The sequence below is a fragment of the Polychytrium aggregatum genome (assembly GCF_025602895.1).
Source record: "Polychytrium aggregatum strain JEL109 chromosome Unknown BJ171scaffold_102, whole genome shotgun sequence".
Taxonomy (NCBI): Eukaryota; Fungi; Chytridiomycota; class Chytridiomycetes; order Polychytriales; genus Polychytrium; species Polychytrium aggregatum.
Window position 1 is genome coordinate 1 of NW_026516304.1, and position 20,518 is coordinate 20,518.

General features: G+C 54.3%; 12 protein-coding genes across 12 annotated transcripts; 4 read left to right on the forward strand and 8 right to left on the reverse strand.

Moving 5' to 3' along the window:
• Positions 1 to 1,262: 1,262 nt before the first annotated feature.
• Positions 1,263 to 2,420, forward strand: BJ171DRAFT_610315 (uncharacterized protein; the record flags this gene model as incomplete). Its single annotated transcript, XM_053115269.1, has 1 exon — positions 1,263 to 2,420. One exon carries the CDS (start codon positions 1,263 to 1,265, stop codon positions 2,322 to 2,324), a length of 1,062 nt encoding a protein of 353 aa, XP_052961913.1. The 3' UTR covers positions 2,325 to 2,420.
• Positions 2,421 to 2,964: 544 nt separating this feature from the next.
• BJ171DRAFT_535611 (uncharacterized protein) lies at positions 2,965 to 3,601 on the reverse strand. The gene has a single exon (XM_053112844.1). It carries the CDS (start codon positions 3,532 to 3,534, stop codon positions 3,091 to 3,093), a length of 444 nt encoding a protein of 147 aa, XP_052961914.1. The 5' UTR covers positions 3,535 to 3,601; the 3' UTR covers positions 2,965 to 3,090.
• BJ171DRAFT_535612 (uncharacterized protein) lies at positions 3,595 to 4,303 on the reverse strand. Its single transcript, XM_053112845.1, has one exon. It carries the CDS (start codon positions 4,296 to 4,298, stop codon positions 3,660 to 3,662), a length of 639 nt encoding a protein of 212 aa, XP_052961915.1. The 5' UTR covers positions 4,299 to 4,303; the 3' UTR covers positions 3,595 to 3,659.
• Positions 4,304 to 4,706: 403 nt separating this feature from the next.
• Positions 4,707 to 5,366, reverse strand: BJ171DRAFT_610321 (ParB/Sulfiredoxin; the record flags this gene model as incomplete). Its single annotated transcript, XM_053115270.1, has 1 exon — positions 4,707 to 5,366. The coding sequence occupies one exon, from the start codon at positions 5,364 to 5,366 to the stop codon at positions 4,740 to 4,742; it is 627 nt and encodes a 208-aa protein (XP_052961916.1). The 3' UTR covers positions 4,707 to 4,739.
• Positions 5,367 to 7,063: 1,697 nt separating this feature from the next.
• Positions 7,064 to 9,710, reverse strand: BJ171DRAFT_535615 (uncharacterized protein). Its single transcript, XM_053112846.1, has 2 exons — positions 9,025 to 9,710; positions 7,064 to 8,870 (listed from the first exon to the last, which is right to left on the reverse strand). Exons 1-2 carry the CDS (start codon positions 9,503 to 9,505, stop codon positions 7,318 to 7,320), a joined length of 2,034 nt encoding a protein of 677 aa, XP_052961917.1. The 5' UTR covers positions 9,506 to 9,710; the 3' UTR covers positions 7,064 to 7,317.
• On the reverse strand, positions 9,631 to 11,638 carry BJ171DRAFT_535619 (uncharacterized protein). The gene is made up of 2 exons (XM_053112847.1): positions 10,141 to 11,638; positions 9,631 to 10,109 (listed from the first exon to the last, which is right to left on the reverse strand). The coding sequence occupies exons 1-2, from the start codon at positions 11,571 to 11,573 to the stop codon at positions 9,707 to 9,709; spliced, it is 1,836 nt and encodes a 611-aa protein (XP_052961918.1). The 5' UTR covers positions 11,574 to 11,638; the 3' UTR covers positions 9,631 to 9,706.
• A 13-nt stretch (positions 11,639 to 11,651) lies between these two features.
• Positions 11,652 to 12,521, reverse strand: BJ171DRAFT_605395 (uncharacterized protein; the record flags this gene model as incomplete). The annotated part of the gene is made up of 2 exons (XM_053115200.1): positions 11,879 to 12,521; positions 11,652 to 11,747 (listed from the first exon to the last, which is right to left on the reverse strand). Coding segments are annotated over exons 1-2 (732 nt in total), but the record flags the coding sequence as incomplete, so codon positions are not given.
• Positions 12,522 to 12,572: 51 nt separating this feature from the next.
• BJ171DRAFT_535622 (kinase-like domain-containing protein) lies at positions 12,573 to 13,809 on the reverse strand. Its single transcript, XM_053112848.1, has one exon. It carries the CDS (start codon positions 13,684 to 13,686, stop codon positions 12,613 to 12,615), a length of 1,074 nt encoding a protein of 357 aa, XP_052961920.1. The 5' UTR covers positions 13,687 to 13,809; the 3' UTR covers positions 12,573 to 12,612.
• Positions 13,810 to 14,617: 808 nt separating this feature from the next.
• Positions 14,618 to 15,616, forward strand: BJ171DRAFT_432549 (kinase-like domain-containing protein; the record flags this gene model as incomplete). The annotated part of the gene is made up of 1 exon (XM_053107914.1): positions 14,618 to 15,616. One exon carries the CDS (start codon positions 14,618 to 14,620, stop codon positions 15,614 to 15,616), a length of 999 nt encoding a protein of 332 aa, XP_052961921.1.
• A 716-nt stretch (positions 15,617 to 16,332) lies between these two features.
• On the forward strand, positions 16,333 to 18,352 carry BJ171DRAFT_20960 (uncharacterized protein). The gene is made up of 2 exons (XM_053106351.1): positions 16,333 to 16,624; positions 16,710 to 18,352. The coding sequence occupies exon 2, from the start codon at positions 16,766 to 16,768 to the stop codon at positions 18,143 to 18,145; it is 1,380 nt and encodes a 459-aa protein (XP_052961922.1). The 5' UTR covers positions 16,333 to 16,624; positions 16,710 to 16,765; the 3' UTR covers positions 18,146 to 18,352.
• BJ171DRAFT_481053 (uncharacterized protein) lies at positions 18,243 to 18,830 on the forward strand (the record flags this gene model as incomplete). The annotated part of the gene is made up of 1 exon (XM_053108938.1): positions 18,243 to 18,830. The coding sequence occupies one exon, from the start codon at positions 18,243 to 18,245 to the stop codon at positions 18,828 to 18,830; it is 588 nt and encodes a 195-aa protein (XP_052961923.1).
• Positions 18,831 to 18,875: 45 nt separating this feature from the next.
• Positions 18,876 to 20,478, reverse strand: BJ171DRAFT_20946 (major capsid protein). Its single transcript, XM_053106350.1, has one exon. The coding sequence runs from the start codon at positions 20,367 to 20,369 to the stop codon at positions 19,122 to 19,124; it is 1,248 nt and encodes a 415-aa protein (XP_052961924.1). The 5' UTR covers positions 20,370 to 20,478; the 3' UTR covers positions 18,876 to 19,121.
• Between the last annotated feature and the right edge of the window lie 40 nt (positions 20,479 to 20,518).

A 20,518-nucleotide genomic window follows, 5' to 3' on the forward strand; every position in this document is an offset into this window, starting at 1 on the left:
TTCGATGCCAGAGTATCGGACGGCTTACCATGGCCACTTGACACACCCCGCGAAGCTGTGACATCAATCTTTTCTTTCCGGACACTGGTCGCCCTTTCTTACTACTCAAAGACCCTTTCGATGGTCGCGTTCTGGTTTTACGCACATGGGAGTGTGTACTGCCGCCTTTTCGGGTCTTGGAGACCTGTGTCTTGCGGCGCTGCTGCTTGGTCTTGCTCTTCTTGTTGGTGGATCCGGTGTTCTTTCGTACAGTGAGTCTCATTGTTTCACAGGTTGTACTGCCTTTGGTTGCTCAAAATTTTCTGCCAACGTCGTTGATGTTGTCAAAGAAAAGCTCGCGGAAGGTGGATATATCGTCGTCGTATATGATCTATGGTTGATTTCATTCAGAGACGCCCCCATCAAGCAGACCGCAGGACAAAATAGATTGCATAGACGCCACACTCACTGTCACCAGATTGATGAGCGGTGGTGTTGTATCGACATATACCACAGTGTTGATCGATGAACTCCTGTATGAAGCGATGGCGCGGTATTTTGGATACTGGCTGGGAGCTTTCCCGTCGAATCGAAAAACTCACCGTACCACAGCTGCTTTCGCTTGCTATACTGGATCACGAGGGCAACCCAGTGCTCACCTGGCTTGTCTGTCGGGTCGGTGTTGAACACAATCGCATTCTTGCGGGTGGGGTCTGGGTTGAATTTCAGCAACCCAAGCGCAAACCAGTCACATGGCAGTGCCCCCCAATACTTGAAATTTCCCAACTCGGCGTACTGCTTCAATACGTTGTTCTATGTGCATCGTCCAGAGCCAGCTCTTGGGCGGTTGCAGGACGAAAGACGGTCTTTTGCATCTTGCGGAGCATTCGCTTTTCTTCCTGCGCGAGCACAAGTTGCGGATAGAGTTGCAGTGCGCGCCGGAGCCAATATCGTTGATCCTTGTCGGGAAAGGTTTCTTGCAGCTTGGCGATCGCATCGGAGCGCGTTCGAAGCGGTCATGTCCTTCGTTGAAGATTCGTAGAAGCAATTGGAGCTGCTCGTCCGAATAGCAGCTATATTGGTCACCATTGGATGTCGGGCACAGCTCGAGCATATGGCGAAATCTGGCACGATGGTCTCGTCGGCAGTGGTGTCGTGCTCAAACAGAGTGTCTTCGTCGGTCATTGATGCGGTAGACTGGAGAGAGGCTGCGAAAAAAAACGCAGTAAGGACATTTTTCTAGAGCATGGGTATACACTACCCTTCCAGTCTCTGGATTCAGCATGTCGTTCCCCGTGTGTCGCTGGCTTCTGCTTCTCCCCGAAATCGTCCAGGCACATGGTGTCTGCCCTCTGCTCGACCCTGCCTACCAGGGCACCGATACACTCCAGAGATGGCTCGAGTTATCCCAGTATCGCGACGGCTTTGACCGCTATGTGAACCAGACACACCTTCGGTCCATCGAGCGCGACCACAAGAGCTTGCTGACCGTGTTCAACCAAAAGATGGATTCCCTGTTGAGCGAGACCTGTCAATTGTCGATGGAAATGATCGAGGACATGGTCTCCAAGCACAAGCGCGGCAAGCACTATCGAGCAAAGAAAGACGAGCTCATACGCACCTTTGGGGTCGTCCATGAATTCACTGGCCTTGATGTCACCACACTCCTTGGCGTCCGCTCCATCATTGTTCCGTCCTCTGGCATCGAGCCAGACGCGCATATGAAGGAGATGCTTGACGCGTTGCTCGACCAGCAGTATCACATTTTGCAGGAGAGGAACCACGTCATGTCGATACAGAAGGGATGCGAGATAGAGCTCGAAAAACTCGAGGCCGGGGGATTCTGCTTGAATCAGCACCAGGGCCGCTATTTCAAGCGCTGGACACAGCTCTCGCTGACACAGAAACTCGAGCGCATATCCGCCTTCTACCAGGGCAATATCCCTGCGCCACACACCGATCGTTCCTGCCTGGATACGGCCGATATCAAGTGGAACTCCAAGCTCGGTATCATCGAGTCCATCGCCATACCCGAGACAGCGCCCGGGGAAACCACACCGCCTCCGAAGAAGAAGCGCAAGACCACCAAGACCAGGACCGCTGTGGTAGATGCCGCTGCAGCACTCACCGGCACCAATACGATCGTCCTGGGCAACAATGAACTGGCCATGCAGAAGAAGGCAGAAATCCGCAATGTCAACGAGATCCTACTGTGGTGCATTCTCCAGGGTCTGGGCATCGACAAGGCCGCTCCAAAGGTCGAACCAGAGTTCCGTGCCTATGCCCAGAAGGTCTACACAAAGATGCGCAACGCCATCATCAATCGAAACATCCAGGACGAGTGAATGAGTGTGTGGGATCAAGCACCGACTGCGATTGCGTCTGTTTGTTTTTTTCTACACCCATTGGTATCAATACACCTCATGTCCCTCACTCCACCCAATCGCATCAACATTGACTCTTCGTTGCGCTACGGGTCCTTCCTTCCCGACCGCAAATGGTGCAGCCCGCTTCTCGACAACAATACCATGCCCGAGCACATGCATGTCCCCGATGCCCGAGTGACCCAAATCATTCCCGAGGCACTCTGGCTGCACAATTCGTGCGATCGTGTCACGCAGGTGCCAATCATTGCCGGGAACCCTCAGGCATCCGTATCCCGCAGCCCTGGCATCTCCACCTCGCTCATGTCCTCGGACACTCGGGTCTACAGCTCATCTAAATACAATCCAGACACCAGCGGTGGCTATGGTTACATGGGTGCGAACACTCTTCCCTTTGGCACAAACCGCGTCGGCTCTGGCCCTGGCTCTGGAGCACCTGGATCCAGTTCGGGTTCGGGTTCGGGTGCACCCAGCGGTGGCTATGTCTCTCTGGATTACAGCAATGTATCATATGCGCCAAAGAAGCAGCTCCCGGATGCATCCACCGTCTTCAAAAACACACAGTGGTGGTCTAATACCCCTTATGCGGCCGGTGCACCCAGTGCCAGCGGCAGTGTTTTTGATCCTTCCAAGGCACCCATCGTCCTCAATGATCCCACCAAACCATTCCCCACCGTCCCACTGACATACACAATCGCACCGTCAACGCTGGATTCAGACGGTAATGCTATATTCGACAAGAGCAGCTTGTGCTGAATGCTGTTTTTGTGCACACAAACAAACTCAACTCCATTCCTTCGTGCCCCAGGCGCTGGGTGATGTGCGATTCGAACCCAGCGTACCCAGGAATCAGGGTGACTCGCAGATATGCGAGCTCCCTCATGCCTGCCAGGTGCGAAAAATCAACGACATGATTTCCTCCAAGATCGAGGCGCTTGAGTTCCTTGCATTCACCCAGACTCGCAGGAATGTGGGTGATACTGTTGGCAAAGAGATTCAACTCGACCAGATGGGGTAGACTGGTGGACAGGTTGCTTGGAATCTTGGTGATTTGGTTGTGTGAGAGGTCGAGCACTTGCAGATTCACAGGAAGCAGACAGGCTTGCAGGACTCGGATGGCATTGTGGCTCAGGTCGAGCTCAGTGATGGTCTCGAACTCGTCTGACGACATGTCTGGGGTGGATGTGAATCGCAACTTGCTCAGGTTGAAAGTCCTGAGCGTGAAAATGCTCCCAGTGAGTGGGGTTTCGATTGCGTCGTCTCCTGGCAGGGAAGTCATGGCGAGATCTCTGGCACTCAGGGCTCCCCAATCAGCACCCGGAATTTATGATGGCGCTGGGCAGCGTCCAGCATGGCAAGCATCACGTCCTCGTTCGCTCGCTGCTCCTCATTGGTGTCGTATCGTTTCGCACAGTACGACTTGACCGCGAATCGCAAGGCACCCTTTAGCATGGCTGCCAGACTCGTGCGCGCCTGGTGATCCATCGCTTGAACGTGGCAAGCCAGGCGGGCAGCATAGTCATCTCCGAGCCCCTGGATTCCCGGCGAGGAGAGAAACGACGATGCGCGATGCTGAAAGTCTGCCACATGGGGGATGAGCATACCCTCCATGGTCAGCTGGAAGCTGTTCAGCAAGATGGTGTTGATGTAGCTATCCTGCTCATATTTCTCAATGACGCTTTCGCTGGCAAATGTGCTCAGGCACTTGTGCATCATGCGCTTGGCGAACAGCGTCTCGCACATGCGGAAATGGCGAAGCGTCTCCAGCAGCACACACTTTTTGAGCCACAGGGGGTCCGCGAATCGCGCGAGATGGCGATTGACCTCGGGATCCAAGAGGCCGCTCTTCTCGAGGCGCTTCGTGAGTCCACAGCCGAGTCTCGTGGCTGGCTGACTGAGGTCGTCGCAGATGGCTGGGATGTCCAGCACAAACATCCAAGCAAAGATGCGCTCCTGCACCTCCTGGGGAAGTGCCCAGAAAAGCTTGTGGAAGGGGATAGACTGTGTTGTATTGCGGGACATGCTGCTCTTGTTTGGAGGACAAAAAATGTGTGCTCAAGAGGAGCTGGGGACAGGGGCTGGCGCTGGCACGGCCGCAGTGGCAGACGGATCCACGACCGCCGGCTGTGGTGCGACAGCACTGGGCTGGGCAGCGGCGACGGCGGCCGCGGGGGTCGGACTGGCAGTGGGCGGTTTCACCCGGACTGCGCTGGCTCCGGCGGCCGATGCACCACAGAACGTGGTCTTGTTGGTGTAGAAGAGATACCCGAGCCCGCCACCAGTCAAGAGGATAAAGATGATCGCAGTGATGAGGATGATCGTGATGGTTTCCATTGCTTGTGTGTGTTGTTCTGTCCATTGGAAAGGAGAAAAAAATCACCATCCTGGCGGAATGAACCCTGGCAGGGCCGCTGCCTCGATCATGTGGGCAGCATGGGAGGCATCCACAAGCGCCCCGGGCATGTTGGCGTTCGGATCCCCATGCACCCTGCTGCGGAGATATTGCACCCACTCCCATTCGTCCTGCGGCTGGGAAGGAGGCAAAAAACCACCCGACCGCTGCACGGCGGAGGCGAGGCTCTTGAAGGGATCGTCCGTCATGTCCTTGACATGCAGCGGAATCGCGCTGAATGGCAGCGGTCCATGGCCTTCGGAGTCGAAGGGAAACACCCAGCGACGGCTGTACATCTTCTCCCAAAAGGCATCCTGTGTTGCTACTGTGCTGTAGTCTTCCAACACCACACAATGTGCCGCTTGGAGCCTGGTCTCATAGAGCGCACGCACAAGTGCATGGCCATCGACAATATAGGGTATTTTGCCAGGGCCAATGACGACACTGACCCGTTTGGCATTGAGGTAGTTGTAAAGCCTGTCCGCTTTCACAATCAGTGAGCGGATGGTCAGGCGCTTCAGTTCAACATCCTTGAACCCCACCGTGATCTGCGTGGGGCGGAGTCCGTCGATGGGTAGAGTGAGCAGTCGCTGTACAGGGGAGTTGCTCATGGTCGGCGTGTCCTACAAGAGGCCCAGATCATTTTTTCCATCCTGGCCGCGCAGCCCTGCTCTTTCGCTTTCATCTCTCCTGTGCCCTTCAACCAACCATGACCACCGCTGCAACACTCGAACGCTTCCATATCGACTCGATCATTCGTCTCCTCGCACCTGCGATCCTCGACAAGTCCCTCGATGACCTCGCCCGTGAGTCCTTTCGCTTGGCAGGCCAGCACGAAGCCAGGGGTGAAGCCTTCGAAGTCCTCTACCAATGCTGCATCATCGCATGCATCCGGGCCGTCCAGGAGGACATCGTCGGCATGGGCAAGTGGATCAACAAGCTTCAGAAGAACCACATCGTCTTTGAGGACAATCTGGTGGCTCGCCATGTCTTGGCGCTGTGCGAGTTCCTCGTCGATCACTCTCCAGCACAGATTCGATGCAAGGCACTCGAAACACACACGCTGGATTTGCCCGACAGCGATACCGAGACGGTCACGACAGCAGCTGCAAAGTTCTACATCGATGAAGACGACGATCTTGTCGACTACAGCGACGACGACGAACCCGGCAACGACAGACCCGAGGAGCAACCTAGCGACGAATCGAGCCTGTATATTGCGCAGTACATGGCATCCAGGGGCGAGGAGTGTCTCAGATCCAAGCAATACGTTGAGGCACAGGAGATGATTCTCAACGCCCTTGAAATCATCTATGGTCTCGGAAGCATCCCTACCGATCTCGAGGACTCTCTCCATCACACATTGTTCAGTGTGAGATCCAGGCTCCATGATCTCGGCGATATGAGAACCATCCTCTCGCGCAGCGAATCCCATTGAAATCATTTGTTGCACTATTTGTAGTTACCCCGTCCGCATTCTTCGCTACCATGTTTGATTTTTTCGCGAAATTCCTTAATAAACCACTCAACCAAGACTCCGCACCAGGTCCATCTACTAACTTAGAGTCGGTTCCAGAGTCAAAGGCACAGCTCGATCCTGACAAGACCGACGCTGATATCGAGTCTTGTGATGGCTCCGAGCTCACCGACGAGGGTGATGTGAATGAAATGACATTTGCCGAGGAGATGGAGATCCTGGCAGAGTGCATCAACCAGGCAGCGACCGACACTATCCACTCGGTGCCCTGCATGGATGCCATCGCCTTTGTCACAGAGCTGGACATGTCCAATATTCGCGATCTGGATATCCTGCACAGCATGCCCCGCGAGTTTCATGTGCTCGTGACCCTCGATCTATCGGGAACCAGTATCTCAACCATGGATGGCTTCCCCACAAGCGTACCCGTCCTCGAGCATCTGATCATGCGCGATTGCTTATCGCTGCGTACACTAGATGGCCTGCCTCACTCACTCCCCGAGCTGAAGACTCTGGATCTGTCAGCATGCAGAAGTCTCGAGTCGCTCGCTGGTCTGCCAAAGGATCTGCCTCTGCTCGAATGCATTACTCTGAACAACTGCACGTCGCTACAGTCCCTCCTATTCTTCCCTCGCTGCCCAGCCCTCGAGCGTCTTTCGCTTGCACACACTGCTATCCGCGACTTTGTCGGTCTCCCACACACCCTGTCTCAGCTGAACCAGCTCGACATCACCGGATGCACACGTCTCTGGTCTATCGATGGAATAGAAAAGTCGTTCGAGGGACATATCGTCACTGTCACGAGCGAGGGTGTGCACGAGGATGTACAAGCAGCAATCCAGAGACTTTATTGCAAGCCGGTTCTCGCTCTGGACTCTGAAAGTGAGTCCAGCGAACCACAAAATGAACAGGAAAACTGGAACGATTCGTCGTCTTCGTCGGCACCATCATCGGAAGAATTGGATGATAACGGCCATAATGACGAAGTCGAAAAAGAGCACAAACGGATGGCTTCGAAGCACAGAAACAAAGGAAAGATTGCATCGGGTTTGGAATGCTGGGGTGACATGGAGTGAGCAGTCATATCATGGGGATTGAATGAGGGCGAGGTACTTGTCCTTTTCACTTGGGTTGGTGGCAATGGCACATTGAAGCCATTGCGTGTGAAGGCTCTGCGACTGTGCAGTACCATGTCCTCGCAGGTAGCAGAGGCTGAGGTAGCATTGCGCCGCTGGGTGTCCAGCATGTGCAGCCATTCTCAGATACTTGATGGCCTTGAAGTAGTCTCGGATTCGCGATTGCGTGTAGTAGATCTGCCCAAGAAAGGCCATGGAGTCAATATGACCCTGATCTGCTGCTTTGATCAGCATTTCGATAGAGTAGGCTCGATCCTTGTCGGTATTCGCTGTCGTGTAGGCAGAGCCAAATCGCCACTGAGCCTCGACACTCCCGAATTCAGCAGCTCTGTGGTAGAACTGGCTTGCGTTGGCGTGGCTCCTCGCCACATATTGACCTCGTTCGAAATGTAGAGCCAGACGCATCGTCGCAATGATCGACCCGGATACAGAGGCGCTTTGCAGCAGCCTCATGCCTTCGTCGAGCAAAGCAACATCCCTCGTTGGGTTTGAAAGTAGACACGCTCCAAGACAGAATTCTGCCATTTTCGATCCCATAGCGATGGCTTGGCGATAGAAGTTGATGGCTTGCTCTTCGTTTTTCTGAGTGAACGCGCCAATTTCGAAACACGCACCAACACAACACATCCCAGCACTGGTTTGGTTGCGCTTCAGTGAGACCCAGAGAGATTGGGCCTGTCGCTTCGATGGTGCTGTTCCAAATCCTTCGTTGTAGCAGTGCGCTGTGATGAATTTGCAAAGGACGTCGTCGTCTGACGCGAGGTTCATGCACTCAAAGTACATCCTTGAAAACTTGTGATGGTTTTCAAGGATCCCATCGTGTTTGTCGACAGGGACACACTGGCCAATGGTCTCGGGGCAGCATTCAGCAGTCTTGCCCCAGCGGATCAAAAAGGATATCCATTTTCTGGTACTGGGACTGAGCTCCTGCGTCCTCCAGGGCGAGTTGATGGGTGGAGTGAGTAGCCCAACCCACGTCGTGAAGGCAAGGGGTCGATCTTGTTTGTTTCCGATACCAACATATCGGATCCAGCCAAGCAAAAACGTTGCCCTGAACGACCCCGTGGAGACAAGCTTGAGGACATCGTCGACTGTGCGATCCCACTCATGGTCATCAAGAGGAATTTGCTTGAAGTTCTCCATGATGAACTCCATACACTCGTCGAGTATGGAGTCTGGTGTGTCGGGCTCGGACGGAACGCTATCCGATGAAGCCGGGGAAGGAGATCGTTCTTTTTCTGGCACGGGTGGCTCCGCTTTGATGCAAGCTTCGCTGAGCGAGGGAGGAGCAACCGGTGCGTCGAGGACGGGGGTCAGTTCACCGTCTTCGCGCTCGTTGTTTGCCGGGGTCGTGGGTTCAGCAGTCGCATCTGGTCCTTCATAAGGGGCGATATCCAAATCTTCAGTCACGTCGCTCTGGTTGTCGTCTTCGGGGTCATCGATGAGCTTCTCGGACATGCCCGGTTCCTCGGACACGTCGGGTTCCTCAGACTTCTCAGCCGGTATGCTAGGACCCGGGGGATCGACGTCATTGACGGCCGAGTCCGTGGGGGGCGGAACAGGCTCGGTTTCACCTTCCTCGTCGGCGGTGGAATGCTTTGCACCTCTTCGCATCGGGCTCACTTGCTTCCTCTGGCTGCTCTTTGCGCTTCTCAGTGACGATGCGAGCAATGTCGATGGTGCGATCGATGGTTTGATCACACGCAAGACACATCTCCAGACCAGTGTCGTTCAAGGGGACGAGATCGGGACCACCAGGGCGGCGGTGCTGGGCAAAGATCGTCCATTGTTCCTCTTGATTGTGGCAAAATTCTTTGATCTGGCCATAGACGTCAGCGGAATCGAAGGGTCGCTCGAATGCGATCGTGTGGGTGATCGTATCGTACAGGGCAGAGAGAGCGTCCCCGATTTGCATGGACTCGAGATCATCGGCATCATGCTTGCTCAGCACAGTGAGTAGGTAAGCAGTCCTGCTGACCATGAATTCCCAACCACGGTGGTTGATATACATGTCCTTCAGCACATGGAAGAGATCGATGGCAGACTTGAAGGCGCTCTGCAATGGGTGATCGACGGGGGCTTGCCCAGATAGGCGGGCAATGACGTCGGCGGCACGGGCAATCTTGGCAATGGACATTTTGGAACAGGGGTGTGGATGGCAGGGGCAGCGAGACGGTCAATATAAGCGACCCGCTCGATGGCGGAGGGAGCGGAACATGACGGGGTTGGGCGGCGATTTCGTCAGACAGGGTGTCTCCCAGACTGGCCTGGCAGACAGGGTGTACTGGTGCAAGCAAGGAGGAAGGAGCTGCCACTGTATTCACGAGTCAACCACCCCCTACACACCACCATCGTTTCCAGCTGGGAGTTCCAAGTCATGCAGCAACCCAGACACATCATGACGCACACCCATATGAGTTTTGATCCAGCTGATCGATTTCATGGCGACCTGGTCCGCTGGCTTGAGTGCCCAACTGCACCAGATATTATCGGATATCTTCAGCGACTTGAGGAACTGGGCATCCTGCGTCTCGAACCAGTACCTGGCGCTGTAGACATCACGCTCGACTCCATAGCCGCCAAGATATGCAAAGGCAATGCAGACCGCAGCGGGGCTTCGGGTCTTGTTCGTTGATCGATCGTAGGATTGGACCAGGCAACTGACTGCATGCTGCTGGTCTTGCGTGCTTCCATTCATTTCTGCGATAGCCATACTCACACCCTTGAGGAAGTAGGCTTCCCTCAAGGAGGAGCCGGTGGCGATCGCTGAACTTGCTCTGGCGTTGGAGAGCCCGCACACAGTAGTCAAAGTATTGCATGGCCTTGCGACAGCCACCGATGACACCATCTTTAAATTCGATCATGAGATCGTGGTTCATCGTTTGGATATTGTGGTATATGGCATAGAGCCCAGCCATGAACATGGCCTCGATCGGATGAGCCGCCATTTCATCCGAGCTGACGATCGCTTCAAACTCGTTGCCGATGACGTACTGCAGGTCTTGAAGAGGGTTCGTGTAGAGGTGGGTACTGAGGTCGGTGAACAGATAGGCATTCTCTCGGCAATACTGGAGCGGGCTGGTACTCCAGTCTCCCAGCCAACCAACCACAAAGGGGATGTATGCCTCGTCCTCCATATCCAGAAAGACCTGGCGGAAGAAGGCAATACTGATATCCCTCCAGGTGTCAGCAGAAAGTCCAGGAAACGACATCCAGCCCTGGGTTCGGGGTCCTCGGTCCTCGATCTTCTCAAATGGCTCGCACAGATCGACAATTCCGTAGACACGGAGGATCAGCAGATAGAAGCGGAGGGTGTCGTAGTACCACACATTTGGGGAATGCCCCTCGGTGCGACAGATGTACCAGTCGTGCTCGGGTCCAGGCACCGGGTTCAAATCGTAGAAGAGACTCAGTGTATAGCGAGCCAGGTTGACGATCGATGTTCGGTTTGTGAAGTGGTATTTGGCAAGCTGGCAAGCGACTGCGGGGATAAGCGCATATTCCTGGAGTATCCCGTCAGGCACGATTTCATGTTGAATAGTCATATCTGGGTCGGCCAGTAGTTGGCGGAAGAAGAGGTCGAGCTCTTTGGGAATGGCACTCTGATCGTACTCGGCTTGATACTTGATCAGCTCGTACTTGCAGAAGGCGCTTCCGAAATGCGCACCCTTCTTGAATGAAGCGATGGCGAGCCGTGAGTCTCGGCCATAACCACCTTCCCCATACTTGTATCGACGACCCTCGAAGTATGCAACGCTGCGCTGGAGAGCATGGAGCTTGTCAACATCGCGAGCATGCGAATACTCGGCAAAGAGGTGTCGGTAGATACGAAAGACCCGAGTAGTCACGGCGCTGAATACATCGTGCTTGGGGTAGATCCACTTGGTAGGGAACCACTGCTCGAGGGGTACACAGGACGAGCGACCCTTCTTGGTTCGATAACGGCTGTATCGCGAGTAGTAACGTTTGTAGTAGTTGATCCGGGCGCTGATCAGAGCAGCTCGAGTGGCACAATGGGGGTAGTCATCTCGCTCGAGGCGATCGTAGTCCCCTGTCCAGTCCGGTTTGAACGTTTCTTCTTGATCGTCTTCGTTGCCAGTATCATCGGCGGAATCCAAGAGATCACCGGGATGCTCGATTGCACTGATCATCTTGATGCTGCCAACGATCAGCTCGCGGCGCTGGGGAGCACCGCATTTGAACATGAATCCAGAGCGCAGAAGAGCATCTACAGTGAACTGATCACTGGAGACGTAGGCGAGGATCAGACACTGAATCTCGGCGGGTAGTTGAGGCCAGTACAGGGAGATAAAGTCGTCTTGAGGCATGTTCGATCGATTGCAGAGAGAGGCGATGCTTCACGGCGGCAGGAAATCGGGCTGGTTTTGAGGACGATGCGAAGCCAGCATCGGGAACTGGACGTGAGCGGTGTGTCGGAAGAATGGGGGGGTCATCTGGCAGGGCGGAGATTGTGTCAGCCGGGTCATGGGGGGGCGGGGAGACAGCTTACTCAGAGAAGATTGAGAATCGAGAAGCACTCCGCTTGACCGGGCGGGGAGAATCGTCGATGTCGTCAGCAGCGCGCTTGCTTCGACCCACAAACTCGATGAAATCCCCAGTCTGCTGGTGTCGCTTGCTGGGTCGCTGGAGATTGTCGTACTCGTCCCTGCCTCGCTTACGCTGGTTGACATATCCAGCAAATTCACCAGTTCGGCGGGGTCGCTTGGAGATAGGTGGCTCCTCAAAACCGGGTCGCTTCCTCGGGCCTGGGATGTCATCGAATTCCCAAGGCATATGGCGTTCGCTGCTCGTACTGGCCTTCTTGATGGGATAATACATGGCCATTGTGGTATCTTCTTCGACCACTGGATACCCCCGGTCCATCCACTGCTCTGACTCGTCGTTGGTCTCTGGCTGAGGTTCGCTGTTCCTGGACCGCTTGAACCCGGGCTGTTCCACGATCGACGAAGATCGCTTTCGCAGAGTGGGGAGAGGAGCGACTTCCCATTTCATTGGTTCATCATAGCTGGTACTGAAGCTACTGTCGCCGCTGGAAGAGTCCATGCCAATATCGACACTGTCGTTGATGTCGTCGCTGGACGTGGTTGTGGTGGCGGGGTCGTTGCTATATCGCCTGTGGAAACTCATCGTTGCTGGTGGATGCACACAGAAAAAATCAAATGTGTGGGACCAAGGGCACTGGCTACTGCATGGACTGAGGGGTATATTGAACAAAAACTGCATTCAAGTGTCGTCGTCACTGCTACTACCAGCTGAAATACCATCGAACAATGCCAACAAATCAGCATCACCGTCGTTCTGGACTGCTTGGGTGAGGGGCTTGAAGACACCACGCTGAGTAGCCATGGCCTTGCATTCGAGCCGCTTTTTTTGTGCAGCGGATGCCTTGAGCCTCTTGTGGAGACTTTCGAGCATCTTGACGATGTCCTTGATGGCGAGGCGCTTTTGGGGCTCATGTTGGAGGCATTTGGTCAACATGGCCCCGAGGGAGGGCGGGGCGTCTCGATGGATGGTAGCAGTCCTACCTTGAGCGAAAAAATTGCGACGCTCTTCATAGACATCTTTACCAGGGGACTCTTCGCCCCAGACATTACACATGTCTGCGAGGATTTCACAGGCGCAGACAGCAAAGGCAAAGACGTCTGTGCTTCTGTTGGGCTGGACAGGATGATTGGCGTGAACTTGCTCGGGGGCCATGTAGTAGGCAGTGCCGTATCGACCATGCACGGCTGGAAGCGGGAATCCTTTGGCGCTGCTCACATTTGGGGGGAAGCTGAGCGAAGAGGCGAAGTCACAGAGGTGGAGGTGGAGGCGAGAGTCGACCAGGATATGGTCGGGTTTCAAGTCACCATGGACGACTCGCTTTTCGTGGAGATAGCGCAGGCCAGTGGCTATCTCCTTCATCCAGAGAACTTTGGTTTCCATGGAGACTGGGGGGTTCTTTCGGATGTAGGTAGTGAGGTTGCCTTTTGGTTGGAAGGGACTCAGGGCAACCCAGAACCCGTCGTCGAGACGGGAGATGCCGAGAAGGGGGAGGATGTTGAAGTGGTGGAGGCTGGACCAAGTACCAACGTCCCAGAGGAAGTGGAGTGGATATTCTCCAGAATCCTCATCAGGAAGGCGGCGATATTTCTTGACGACGACAATCTTACGATCGAAGAAAGCCAAGCGAACCTGAATGTTGTCCCTCATCATGAGGAAGTTCTGAAGTGGTTCGACGGACACGATATCACTTGGGTCGACGACTCGACAACCACGAGCGACGATATCGTCAAAGGTAGACGCTTCACAAGCCATTTATGAGCGGTGGCGAAGGGATGGAACGACGGGGAGATGACGGGGAAAGCGGGCGCTCTCGGTGGCTGCTTGGCTTGGGGGGCAGGCGAGAACGACCACCTCGGACAGAGGAAAGCGTTTCATGGCACATGGTCACGTGGTGACCACCGCTCGAATCCGGAGCAGCTCGGGCATTCCCGGGTGGGTGAGTGGATGGGTGGATGGTGATTCCCTCTTGGTTTGGGTTGCTCCTTCGTTCTGCTCTTCACCAGTCCCAGCCATGCTGACCACCACCAAGGTCTATGGCACCCGCGAACATCCCGATGTTGCCTCGACACTCAACAACATAGGCCTGGTGGCAAGTGACCAAGGACGCCTGGGCGATGCACTTGCCTTGTACCAAGAGGCATTGGCGATTTGGACCAATATATTCAGTGACCCCAAACACCCCCACATCCAAATGGTCATGAGAAACATCGCACTTGTCGAAGAGCAAATCCCTTCCAGGCGCGAGAAATCTCATCCTACCCCAGCTCCAGAGCCCTCCTCCAAGATATCCAGCGACTTCATTCGCAAGAAAAAGAAGTGCCTCGTCATGTAGTATCACTCGATACCACCAGTGTTTGCAATATTGAATATTTGTCAATATACACACACACATTTTTCCAATGACTGGATTCTGGGTGACGCGCAGCAAATGGCCACACTGAGGCTGGCCATGACGCGGAATCATGAATTTCATTCATTTCTAATTTCATGGCACCTGAGTCGACAAGCCACGCTGAACGTCCGCTGTCTCTTCATGGCCGCCCTCGGCATCCGCTCCCCGCTCCCCCTCACCCCCACCAGCATTTTTCCTCAAAAAAACGAACCCATCCCGCTACCAACTAGCGCCGCCAAAATGTCTCGACGTACACGAAGCCACAGCACTCAGGCCAGACAACTCAAGTCGATGCTCAAATGCAAGTTTTTCGACGCCGACCATTTGACCATCAACCGAGAGGAGGATGGCCTCCTCAAAACGTCGGACTTCACCGAGATCAGAAGCGGACGGCTCAACGACGGTGTCATAAATACGGAGGTCGCCATCAAAATGCTTCGAAAGCCACAAGGTTCCGACCACGACCCGATTGTCGAACTTGGATGGGAAGCCGGTGTCTGGGAGCTCCTCAGCCACAAACGGATCCTCCGGCTGATCGGCGTATCGATCGGATACGACATCGCTCCTGCGATGATTTCCACTTTTCAACCCCACCTCGATTTGGAACGGTATATCGAAGGGCACCCAGAAACAGCAAAGCCAACCAAGGTCCGCTGGATGAAGGAAATTGCAGAAGGCCTCGAATATCTCCACAGCAAAAACGTCATCTACGTTGACGTCAAGCCCAACAATACCTTGGTGTCGCTGGATTTGTCGATCCTCCTCACAGACTTTGGATGCTCGTTCAAGCTCCATGGGACCAAGACCGGATATGAAGAGCTCAGTCTCGACAGGGGTCAGCAGCCATATGGTACCTATTACTATATGGCCCCTGAACGAGTGAGAGCTATCGGACCGATCCGCCCCAACAAGTCCTCAGACGTATATTCGTTTGGCATAACATGCTGCGATATACTGATCAACTGCGAAAATGTCTGGCCTCGAGAAATCGACGAACTCAAAGACATTCAAGCCATTTACGAAACTGGGGCGACTATTGAAATTCGGGAATTCAACATTCCTGGTCTCGAGGACGTTCTCGAAGGCTGCCTCCGGAAGAAAGCAAGCAAGCGTCCCAAGGCCGCCGAACTTATCCCAGAGTTCACTCGTATCTTGGAATCGTTCGAACGGACATCGCCATCGGATTCAAGCGTCTCATCGGTCAGCGTTTCGGGCGAAAATGAACAACCCGTTGAAGATCATTCGGAGTCATCAGGTATGTCCACACGCCCATTTGCCACTCGTAAATGATTCGTGACTAATATTTGTACCGCCCGCAATAGATTCCCAAAACCAGTTGACTCCGGCTGAAGCCATTGAAGCCCTCAAGGACGATGGTGTCTCTCGTTTTCTTGTCCTTTCGATGGACTTGGAAATGGAGGCTTCGGATTGGAATGAAGTGTTCACCTTCATCGCTCAAAAAATCGATGATTGTGAAGACCAATCCACCGAGCGCGATGGCTTTGTTTTCGCACTTGGCTGGCTTCACCTTCTTGGATTCGGCACACCCCAAAATTCGGAAAGGGCATTCGAGTTATGGGGTCAACTAGCCGATTCCGAAACTTCGACAAACACAGTCGGTTCGTTCAAGGACGTCGCTGTATTTTTGAAACGTTGATGCTTGGTCTGTGGACTCGGGACCGAGGTCAACTGTGACGATGCTTATCGTCTGGAGAATACCACCAACCAGCCACCACGAGGCCAAGGCAATCAACCACAAGTCGATTTATTCGGATGGTGTCAAGTCGGCTCCAGGACCCATTGGTTCAGCGATTTCATTCTGGGTCAATGCCTTCTTCTTGGAATCGGAACCACGGTCCATTTACCTATGGCCTTGCGACGTTTTGAAGCGCTGGCCGCCAAGAACCCTCAAAACAGCACCGTTCTCTGTCAGCTCGGCGAGTGCTACTACCACGGCCATGGAATCGATAAAGATTTCAAATTGGCAATGAACAAGTTCATCGAGGCCACCGAATGCGACGATCCGAGTGCCAAGGCGAAATTCTGGATCGGACAGTGCCATGAACGCGGACATGGTACTGAACAAAACTCCACTCGGGCTCGTACAATTTTTGCGTCAAGACTTGCAATGAAATATCCACCAAGCCGCGATAAGCTCACCACCACAACTCCGACGGAATCCGGCAGTAGCAACCAATCCGAAAGCAAGAGGCGGAAGGTTCGCTGAAAGTGACAAGTCAATGATCTCACCACTCAAACCCCCTGTCCCTCCAGGCGCTGTGTGTCTGTGATATTTCTGTACGTTCAAACAAATTCCTTTTCTTTCCAGTGTTATGTGTACGCCTGGAAGTTACAGGCAAACTAACAAAAACGGGACACCCAGGTTTTTTTTGACCATTGATCGAATATTTTGTTACCCAATACCATCGCGCGCTGGTCATGACCATTCGCCCACTGGGCCCTGTTCACGTGTATGGTGCCATGAGCGTGCTCATGTCTCTGCCAAATGCGCTGGATCTGGGTGACTTGTTTTCTTGCCTCATGGTAGAGCCAAGCATCCTCTCTCGAACTGCGATGATGAACACCCAACTCGACCAGCACGCTACCGCTTCCGTCTCTGACAATGCCATTGGTGCACCTGTCCTCAGGTCCTGCACTCGATGCGTGGCCAAGACCAATGTCCCCGCGCACCTCTACTTCAGCGTCAAACCCGACGGAACGTATTATAACTATTGCGACGATTGCACCGAGAAGAACAGAGTGAAGCTTGTCAGAAACCGCCAAAAGTGCCTCGAGAAGGTTGTCGAGGATCCTACCGTTGAAAAGAAGTGCTGTGGCTGTCTGGTCATCAAGCCACTTGCTCAGTTCCGAGTGGATCTGTCCAAGCCGGATAATCTCACCGATTCCTGCATTACCTGCCTTGAAAAGGGCGCCCGACACGATGCTCGTCGAATGGCCAATCCAGAGACCAGAGAGAAGCGACTGGCACTGAACCGCGAGAACCGATACGACATCGACTACAGGGAGCGTCGAATGGCAGAAGACCCAGAGGGATTCCGCCGTCACCTGGCAGATGTCCACAACGAGTGGGCTCGCAACAACAGAGACCACCTCAGACACTACCATCGCACCCACTTCAACACCTTCATTGGCGAGCGCAAGCGTCAGGCCCAGACCAAGCGCATTCCCTGGAATCTCACTGACGACCAGGCTCTGGTTATGTGCACATCTCCCTGCGTCTATTGCGGATTCCTCGATGGCGATGGAATCCTCAATGGCATCGATCGCCTGAACAACAACGGGGCGTACGACATGAGTAACACTGTCTCCTGCTGCGTGAAGTGTAATTACATGAAAATGGCCCTCGATCCCGTCACCTTTATCCGCCGTTGTGCACACCTCGTGTATACATATGGTGGTCCTGGCGAGTTTGCTGGCGACGATGCCTGGAAAAAGTATTCGGGAGTGTCCTTTGCTGCCTACAAGGCCCGGGCCGAGAAGAAGGGTCTTACCTTTGAGCTGCAGGAGCACGAGTTCAAGGCGCTCTGCCAGGGCAAGTGTGCGTATTGCGGCAAGACCAGCAGTCACGGACACCGCAACGGCGTCGACAGGAAGGACAACGAGCAGGGATATGTGCGCGGGAATGTATTGACCTGCTGCGGGGACTGCAACTACTTGAAGTGCGACTTGACCATGCAAGAGTTCTTTGATCAGCTGAACGCAGTCAACAATCTCCGACTGGAGCGGGGCATCGATCGCCGCTTTTACAGGACCCCCAAGCAGACGAACCCCATCGCCAAGCGGGAGACAGCGTGGTGAATCGGGGCTGACCTGGGTCCTGCGCAAAAAGCAGTAAAGGAAAAATCACTAGATGAGGGTAGAGCCCACCGTCTCTCTCCTGATCTGAGCCGACACGATGATCTCGACCGACGCTCAGCCCCTCCTCAGATCCTGCTCCCAATGCCGTGCCAAGACCAATGTCCCTGCGCACCTCTATTTCAGTCGCAAGGGCGATGGCAGCTATAATAGTCTTTGTGATGATTGCTGTGCCAGACAGAGACTCAAGAACGAGAGACGCAAGATCGCCACAGCCAATACCAAAGTCGATGATTCCAGTGTCTCCAAGAAGTGCACCAATTGCAAGGTGGTCAAACCTCTCGATCAATATCGGACCAAAGGAGAAAAATTGACCAACTCGTGCATCTCATGCCTCGACAAATTCGCCCGAAGCGATCAGTCCCGCGGAACCAACAAGGCCACTCGCGAGATCACCAGGCAGCAGCGCAAGCAACAAGCAGGTTCTGCTTCATCCGAGATGCCTATCGAAGAGAGGAATGCTATCCGCCTCGAATACGAGCAGGAAGTGAGGGAGCAATCGACCAGCATCCTCACCCCCGAGGAGCTCGAGGAAGTCGAGCGAAAGAGGGCCATGAACAGAGAGCGTCAGCGCCGCTACCGCGAGCGCCAAAAGGCCGGTGTGCAGGATGTCGCCGATTCTGCTTGAGAGTGAGGGTCACCCCAGCATGTAGCACCACTCCATGTACACACAACCAATGGTATCAATAAAACGATGTATTCATCACCCAAACGACTTGTCCATGGTGTGTTCTGAGAGCACACCATTCTGTGTTTGTGTGTCATTTGGCTCGTCCTGGTTTATGCCTCAACCGGGATCGATGGCTTACTTCCCCGCGTAACGCGCTCCATGCCACTCCATGAAAACCACACACCTCCAGCTCCAACAAGTCCAAACCTCAACTGCAGTGGACCGTGGAGAGGCAGCATTTAGCCTAAACTAGTTTGAATATGCCAATCCCCCAAGTCCGCTAGTAACACGCAGCACGTTATAGTTAACGGCATAGACGTACGAGCGGACAGAGGAGGTGCCGGTGGCGAGGGTCATCTGCAGGGTGGTGCCCTCGATACGCGACATGTTGATCGATCCAGAGGGCTGGTGCTCTTCGGGCTTGAGCGCGAACGAGTACAGGTAGATGCCGGTCGAGGGGATGCGGGTGTGGTGGTTGTAGGGCTGGATGAGGTTCCAGTAGGGAGCAGTGCGGGTGGTGATACGGTCGTGGGTGTTGAGCTGGATCTTGGCATCGACCAGCGGATCGTCGCCCTGCCAGAACAGCGAGGAGTTGGTGCCCGAGGTGGTAAAGTCGGTCCAGCGGTTGGCCTGGTTGAGGACATTGTCGTCCATCTGGATGACCCAGACCAGCTCCTTGCACGGGTGCGAAAAGTTGAGCTTCTGGCGGACGGCCGAGTTGTTGAAGGACTCGGCGCCCTGGAACTGCAGCTGCTCAATCAGATACTCGTGGTTCTGCTGCGACATCATGCGACGCTCGTCCTGGTCCAGGAAGATGTAGTCAATGTACAGGGTCGAGTCGACCATCGAGGGCTCGTTCTGGAGAGGGGTGTTGTCCGAGGTGATGTACAGGTTGCGGATGGGGACGAACTGGATGTTGATCTTGACCTCGTGGTAGGTCAGGGCAATCAGAGGCAGTGCCAGGCCAGGGTTGCGGTTGAACCAGAAGATCAGAGGGACGTAGATATCGGTCTGAGGGATGGTGGTGGCCTTGGTGGTGAGAACATCGGTGTTGCCGATCATGACGTTGTAGCCGTGGACCTTCTCCTCGGGCATGGTCAGCTCAGAGTAGATCGTGAGCCACTGGCCGTAGTGCTGGTCAATGATGGAACCGCCAATCTCGACGGTCATGTTGTCGATCATGACGTGGCCAATGTTGTTGGTCCAGCAGACGGTCTGCGGGCCCGATGCACCGCCGGACTGCGAGGCATTGCCGGTGAGCTGGGGCAGGGTGACCTGCAGATACGACTTGTGGATCAGATCGCCGTTGCGGGCAACCAGGCACGAGACCTTGCGGCCGAAATCAGCAGTGCCCGAGAAGGTCTGCTCCATGGACTCCATGGCAAAGTTGGTGTGGCGGCGGTAGACGGCATTGAAGAAAGTGATCTGGGGGTTGCCGGTCAGGTACATGTCCTGGGCACCAAAGGCGACAAGTTGCAACAATCCTCCTCCAGACATTTCGTGTTTCTAGATGCGTTCGTGGCTACTATATAGCCAAGAAAAAAAAATAGAATTGTATCGGCAGTACTCGCTGTGTCCACGGGGAGGGGTCTCATTCTGTCCTGTCATTTTTTCTATTCGATACCCATTGCCATGTCACATCTGCT

Bases quoted from the DNA above. Each gene is read 5' to 3' on its own strand.
- BJ171DRAFT_535611 (XM_053112844.1), bottom strand. From the start codon at position 3,534: ATGTCGTCAGACGAGTTCGAGACCATCACTGAGCTCGACCTGAGCCAC.
- BJ171DRAFT_535612 (XM_053112845.1), bottom strand. From the start codon at position 4,298: ATGTTTGTGCTGGACATCCCAGCCATCTGCGACGACCTCAGTCAGCCA.
- BJ171DRAFT_535615 (XM_053112846.1), bottom strand. From the start codon at position 9,505: ATGTCCATTGCCAAGATTGCCCGTGCCGCCGACGTCATTGCCCGCCTA. The intron at 8,871-9,024 runs CTGAGAAGCGCA...GTCCTAGCATAC, and splicing joins CGACATTGCTCGCATCGTCA to CGGCTGAGAAGTCTGAGGAA.
- BJ171DRAFT_535619 (XM_053112847.1), bottom strand. From the start codon at position 11,573: ATGTTCAAATGCGGTGCTCCCCAGCGCCGCGAGCTGATCGTTGGCAGC. The intron at 10,110-10,140 runs GTTCAGCGATCG...CTCCTCCTTGAG, and splicing joins GCTCTCCAACGCCAGAGCAA to GGAAGCCTACTTCCTCAAGG.
- BJ171DRAFT_535622 (XM_053112848.1), bottom strand. From the start codon at position 13,686: ATGGCTTGTGAAGCGTCTACCTTTGACGATATCGTCGCTCGTGGTTGT.
- BJ171DRAFT_20960 (XM_053106351.1), top strand. From the start codon at position 16,766: ATGACCATTCGCCCACTGGGCCCTGTTCACGTGTATGGTGCCATGAGC.
- BJ171DRAFT_20946 (XM_053106350.1), bottom strand. From the start codon at position 20,369: ATGTCTGGAGGAGGATTGTTGCAACTTGTCGCCTTTGGTGCCCAGGAC.